At 44.6% G+C, this 7,276-nt stretch overlaps 1 protein-coding gene across 2 annotated transcripts in view; it reads right to left on the bottom strand.

Annotated features, from left to right (window-relative positions):
- The window catches only part of LOC135398983 (E3 ubiquitin-protein ligase MARCHF3-like), a 90,722-nt gene extending 87,332 nt beyond the window's left edge, over positions 1–3,390 (bottom strand). For both annotated transcript variants that reach the window (XM_064630594.1, XM_064630604.1), the window contains exon 1: positions 3,268–3,390. In XM_064630594.1, the coding sequence (XP_064486664.1) occupies positions 3,268–3,370 (103 nt within the window). In that variant the 5' untranslated portion in view covers positions 3,371–3,390. The remainder of the gene's footprint in view (positions 1–3,267) is intronic.
- Positions 3,391–7,276: the final 3,886 nt, after the last annotated feature.

The following is a 7,276-nucleotide window of genomic DNA, read 5'->3' on the forward strand; positions in this document are numbered from 1 at the left end:
AAATGGTCCATTATCCGTTATTGTTTGTCACCCGAAGCAATCTTCGGGAGGGCAGCACGCTTCCTCAGTCAACGCGAGCGGCTGTACTAACCACTAACTGCATCCGCTGAGGCTAAGATGGACGCTTGTGTATCGCCATGCAAACTTGAGCGCAACAGGCTTACAAAAAAAAATCACAATGCCGTCTGACCATTCAAAGTTACACCACACTATACGCTCAAGGTGAATCGCTGTCCACAACAATGCCATTATGCCTCCTGACTTGAGGAGAGCGTAAAGTCTGTGGTCATCGAACATGGTTGCAAGGTGACATGAATATAGAGTGGTGGTTGTATCCCCTCGTTGGCCTGACCAGTGCGTGCGCGTCACGTGCTAAGGAGAAATGCCTGAGGGTCTCTCAGATTGTTCCAAGTTTAATGCTACTCTTCTGTTTTTGGCTTCCTCTTTGTCTGTGGTTGTACTTGTGATATCTCGCTGGTTTCTCACTATCCCTGAGTTATATCCCGCGAGGTATATCGCGGCATTGGCATTCTGCCTAATCTGTCCTGCATTTCACCTTAGCAAACGGTAATGCACGTAGTCAAGCAAGACGCCCTGACGGGGGAAAATTATTGCCACAATGTTGGGAAATCCAGTTAACGACATGTCCTGCCCGAGAGCAGTGTTAATTGTCAACAGTGTTATACATATCGCCGTTACAAGTAACGCCGTTACTGTAATCGATACTTTTTCGGTATCGGAGTGCGTATCGCGATACTTTTTAAAATTGGTATCGGAAGAGTATTTCCGTTACAAATTTATGGTAACGCGATCTCCGTATCGTTACCGATACCGATACTTTTTAGTGCCCCACCCTTTCTTCACCGACGACATTTCTCACTCTTGTTCATTGTCAATGGTTCGCCTAGCCCTCGACAAGAAGCCTGTGGACATGTCCAAGTGCTCCGTAACCGGAATTATAGAATTACTATACCAAACACATGTTCACTGCTTTTCTTAGAAACTAGAGAAAATAACCACAACAAAAGAGTTGAGGTCAACGAACAGAGGTCAAGTCATTGACAGTACGCTCTGGATTCCACTGCTTAGCTGCCGTGTCGCAGTGAGTCATGCTCACATATACTGTGGTATTGTTAACTTCGGATAGGATTCCTTGGTAATCGGACTCCAGGGTGTGCGGGCCTGACACTAACGTAATTGTCATACTAGTCTCTGCCAACTGCCGGAGAGACCACGGCCTGAAAGGATGGCAGAAGTCGAGTTCCAGAACGAGCTATTGATAAAAGTCCGCTGTCTTTTTACTGCAAAACTGTTTACGTAAGCGATACAGTATTTCTATGTTGCATCATCTTCGTGTTTCAAACAAAAGTATCGGGCAAAGTATCGCGTTACTTTTTTTTAGTAACGGTAGCGGTATTCGTTACTTTAAAAAAGAAGTATCGTTATCGGTATTTCGATACTTTTTACTCAAGTAACGAGTATCGGTATCGCGATACCATATTTCGGTAACGGGTACAACACTGAATGTCAAGCGGATAAGGTTACGTAATAGGAATGTCAGGTTCACAATTGGCTACAGAAAGTTCCGAATGTTCCTTTCGAACGAGAACTACGTCTTAGATGAGCTCTAAACTTTACCAATTCTGAAACAAGGGCTTCGGAAGAGGGGGGCAAGCGGAGCGCCCCCTATCGGCTGCTGATGCATGTACATCGGTCGCAGCCTCCGGCATTTTGACTCTGACACATTTCTCAATGATTCGCATTTTCAGTGCCATGAATTTTGCTTGTTTTGTTAAGCTCAATGCTGGGTATGGTGGTGCTCGTATAATGCTCCTCGTATCCTGTTTAAGGACCACGACGGCTTTGTACGTGCGTCATATTGAGTGAGAAAAAAACCCTTACTTACACAAACATACTCACTGACATCGTCACTACCTTTGTGACACAAAACATAATGAGGCTGTACTTTAGTACCCACGGGGGTGCCCTACCACATATCGCGCCATCGAACATAGCGTGCCAGGGGAACGCCATGCATCCTGGGCAAGACCTGGCCTGACGTCATTGCAAACGTCATCATACACGTGACCATCAAAATGGCGTCGTCCATGATTGGCGGCCGAGCCGTTTGTGAAGAACGTGACTGCCGTTTCTGCGCGTCGTTTTGCAACGTCTTCGATCGATCCCAATAAGTGAATATATTCTTGTTAAACAGGTCAAACAGGTTAAACAGCTCGCCTTCCACGTGTGGCCTCATCCTGATTGCCATTCACAACGACTTTCGCGCATGACGTGTGTGACGTGACTTGTGTTCGTTTTTCTTTTCCAGGAGCTGCGGGAATCGATACGAAGGTGTTTCTCGCGCACTGCAAATCTGTAAAATATCTATTTATGTTATTTTGACAGAGAAATACTAGCCATTTAACCAAATGTATCTCTAATGTCGCAAGCGGACGCTGTTTAACATGTCTGCAGTCACTCTGCACAGCGTGTAGTCACGTGTGTTTCGTTGGCTCCATTGTTCTTGAACACAGAGTCACCAAACTCTACCGACCACCGTCAATCTTTCTCATTCTTCTTCTTTGGGTACTGAAGCAACTCTTAATGTTCCTGGCTTGATTACAAAGACGTTGAACCAGCAACTGTTTCTTCATATGACTCAAATATCATGTTCCTGAAAAGGATGGATGTATAGTTCCGTATCGGGACCACTGGCTTTTTTTAAAGAAAAAAGAATAAAAACAAAAATCGAACTCTTTTAGGAAACAGGAATCACCCTCCCTCGTATGTTGCGTGAAACGTATAAAAATCACATTTTATCGCCCGTTTCTTGAAGGCGATCCGCCATCTTTACTGATGACTTCTGATCTAACCCAAGGCACAGTCTCGACGCCCGCACCGCCTAGTGCGTGCCAGAGGGGGGGGGGGGGGGGCGCCCCTCCCAATCTGTAGAACCTAACCTAGACTGACTAGAGGTGATTTGGCCCAATTCAACGACCGTACCTCTTGCAAGATGGCAAGTTTCGATACCGTTAGGATTAGCACTCCCGTGTTTCTCCTGCGCTAAAAGTGAATCAGATGGGGTTGTTGAAATGCATATAAAAAACTTCTAGTCCACAGAATTTTATAATTCTTACATTTTTAGATTCAGTATATGACCTTCTTCCAATTCTATGCAATATTTACCTTCCTAACGCTTTCACTAATTTTCAAAAACGAGTGGTCCCGATACGGGACTACACCCAAAAGGAGTGGCAGAAATATTACCTGTACAGAGGCAGGGTAAAAACAGATAGTCCACTTCTTGTCCACGAAAGCATAACCTGCACGAAAGAGCGCTACCACCGCGAGAACGCCTGTTGGCCGCCATTGCGTCGTTTTCCTTCGTTATGAAATCACCGTCTTCGTCGTTCTCTGTTTAATTTACGTCCGCGATCGGGTAATGACGTCTAATGGCATGTGGATATAAGCAACGTATAGCAAAATATCGCAAGAGCAGGCTAATCGAAGTACATGTCATCAGAAAATATAATAGAAAACTGCTAAAGATGCTGCCTTCCGGTACTCTGGAGGGAAAATTACCTGCCGTGACTGGAAGCGCATAATAAACGAGAGAAGGTTTCTCGGTTATTTAACCGACAAGTACCTATTAAGGTAATTGTTAGCTCAGGTAGCTATTTTTGAGCTCGAAGGAAACCTAATAAATTCACGCGTTCACAAATTCACGCATGAGTGACTTTGGAGTAAGATCGTTACCAGTACTATACAGTTAGTTACCACCGACTGGTTCCAAGTTTTAGATGTGAAATATGCCTTGAAGTAAGGTTCCTTTTAGCAATGATTTAAACCGATTCTGAAGTTATGGTCACACAAGTTCTCTACCACGAAGGCGTTCACATAAATTTCGAGGAACAGAAGGTTCTGTGTAACCGGACCACGACTCTTTGTAAGTAGTGAAATCGTACTGTACTGCAAGATAATAATACTGTAAGATAACGGAGACAGGGGTCTAGTTTTCCCATTTGGTGATTCGGTCACCGAATGTTTATTACATATGTTGTCAGCGACCCAGCGAGGACAAAGGAATGCGATATGAACCACAGCTTGGGACAAAATAAGAGCCGCTGTCGCCGTGGAGGGAATTTCTGGACAGTGGGAAAAAGATATGCGATGGGGACCAGCAGGACTGCACGCCAATCGAAGACAATACGGTAGTGCTGTAAATCGTAGGATGCCAAAGTCTTATCGTTGTTGTCTTTGAGCACTTATGCGTCAATCATCTGTGAGTTCTATTTCCGTGCGTCTACTTTACAAGTGTACTTTGCAGGTATCCAGATTTGCACTTGAACTTGCCTAGCGTGCACCTAAGCGTACATATGTGTTGGCACTGTGAGCAAAGTACAAAGTATCGGGCCGCATGCTATTAAAAATCGAGTCTTACACACAGAAATATTTTTCAACACCCCAGGAACGCAATGTGTCGAGCCAGTCAGTGACTTCCATGGCACTTGACATCATTTCATCCGCTTCTGTAGCTGTTCTTTCCACATATAAAGGAAAACTTACTCGCAACTCTATCCTGCATTCCGAAAATCTTAGCCACGCATTCGATGGCGATGCAAAGAGCATGCGAACCCAGGAGATGCCATGTTGACTAGTGCAGGCCGAGTTGTCCCGGATATTTTCGACTACATCGTATATATAGTACGCATGTGAATTCAACTTGGGCTATTGTTCTCTTTCGTGAATCACCCTTTTTTGTGCCGATCGCTCAAATAACGTTCTGAAGGACGATGCAAAAGACGTAACGGCCACACATGACGAAACCGTCCAACGCACTCTCATTGCGCTGGTTTCCAAAAAGGCCTCAGTAGCAAAGCGCACTGACACTTGCGACAAAGGGTCTACGATATTTGCTTCTACGATGCGATCAACATGTGACACTATTTTGTGCAATTAAATTCAAGAAGAACAGAAATGTGCGGGTGGAGGTGACTCCCAGTGCTTCGTTGAAGAGTACTCCTTATGTCAAGTTCCACAGTACGACCGGAAACAAGCTCCAAGTTCCGAGTCCACAAAAGAAAAGCAGCCAAGCTCCGCCCAAGGGCTTGGATGAAGTTGCAGTATAAGTTGTGCAACGAAGTATCAGAGGTGACGAGAGTGCTGCCTTGCAGTTCCGGCCGCACCTTCCGAGCACAGCAAGCAAGAGTGTGCATGCAAGAGAGATCATTCATGGTAATTGATGAATTCACATTACGTTGCGAGACAACTATATGGCCATGAGCGATACTACAGCAGATACTACAGATCGTGCGCATTACTTTGGCCCGCCTGAGGGGTTGTTTACCGTGCGTTGAAATCCCATCATACACCTTGCTGGGCTCTTCGACCAGGTTAGAACCTGGCAAGTTCGAGTTAGGAGGCTAAAACGCTACAAACTGATTCTCAGATGCCAGTACAAGAGTGCTCCGTCGTGGAGCGAGTTGATCCCAAACGGCCAGAGCGACACACGAATTCCATGTGGATGAGAACACACAACCCACGCGTTCTCCGAAACAAACAAACAAACCCATAGGATATATTTACTCTTACTTCTTGCGTTCCTGTCAAAATCAGAAATTTAGCAAACGCATCTAGAGAGCAGCGCGTGCGTTTCTCCAAATGAATGTGTGTTGTGCGTGGTAAAGAGGGAACGACAGGTATACACAATATAGAAACATAGCGTTCTGCTGGAGCTTTTCTCCGCTACCTGCACTCTTTGATTACCTGGACAGGTTTTTGCTTTTCTAGGCCTTCTGTTTTTGCATTCTGTTCTGCTGCTCTCATTGCTGTCGTGGATAAATCTGACAACAAAATGGTGCATTCGTATTAGCCGATGGATGACAACACCAGGGTTACCAGATGCCAAACTCAAAGTCAGGAGAAAAAGTCGCCCAAAAATAGCAAACTACAAAAAGAAGAAAAAATAGCCAAATAATATTTCGTGGCAGAAAATCAGTTATATTGCTTTCCTCATGTGTAATTTTGGATTTAATGCTTTACTCGTACATTGTGTCGCTTTTAAACTTTTGGAGAGATATATCTAAAATCTGCGTAACATCTGTGCTACACCCTCCGTATCCCAAATTTACGTGCAGCGTGTTTTTGAGTATGTCATGGGACATGCTGTTCCGGAGATCTGTCGTGCCCGTGGCTGATTAATAAGGCGGCCTATTGATCGACGAGATACTCTACGGTATGACAGAGGCCGTGACGGTGCGAATGGCAGAACACGCAAAAGAATGTAAAACTAAAGTCAACCCACGGCAACAAAATTATGCAGAGTTTATTGCGAATATTGCTGTATCCTCAAATCCCAAGGTTACCAGAGAGTCTTCGATGACATTCTTCCTCCTTAGGAAAATGTGCCATTGCTGGTCTAAGGCTGTGCTCTTGGCATTGAAGCATGTTGTAGAAATCGGAAAACTGAGTAAAATATCACTAGCTCATGACCTGAACCTTCCAAAATTCAAGTACCCCAAAACTAGCCAAATAGCCAAGCTTAATCCCCCCCCCCCCAATCGTACCAGATATCAGTGTTGTACGTAGCGCCGTTACTAGTAGCGGCGCTATACCGTATCCGTTACTCTTTTCGGTAGCGGAGTACAGATCGCGCTACTTTTTTAAATAGGTAGCGTAATAAGTATTTCCGTTACAAATTTGCGGTAGCGCAATCTTTGAGCGCTACCGCTACCGCTACTTCCCGATCGCAGGTTCGCCACAGCTCGACTTTGATCTATCATGAAGCCTCCACTCTGCCTGCCTTCGAACAAGCCCGGGCACATAGCCCGAAAGGAGGGCACAGAGGTCGTTATCTTACAAAGAGGCTGTGCCCTCCACGTGTTCCCTATTTGCGATTAACCTTCTTGTATATGGTTGGAGATGTCCGCAAACCAGTGATGGGCAGTACTTGAAGTATCAAGTACTCAAGTAGTACTTTAAGTACATTTCTGTGTACTTGTACTTTACTGTAAGTGCATTTTAAATCGTGTACTTTGTACTGTACTTGAAGTACTTTTTTTGAGTACTTTCCCATCAAGTACTAAAGTACCCAAATCTGGACTCCAGACAAAAAATCACAAAACAGTATCAAAAATGCACCCTACTAAAAACACTAAAATGACAACACGAAGACGAAAACACACAGATAGGGCTATATATCTGAGTTTTCGTCTTCTTGACATCATTTTAGCGCTTCTAGTGAAATGCAGTACCAAGATTCCCAGTATGACATTTT

The sequence above is a fragment of the Ornithodoros turicata genome, chromosome 1, assembly GCF_037126465.1.
Source record: "Ornithodoros turicata isolate Travis chromosome 1, ASM3712646v1, whole genome shotgun sequence".
NCBI lineage: Eukaryota > Metazoa > Arthropoda > Arachnida > Ixodida > Argasidae > Ornithodoros > Ornithodoros turicata.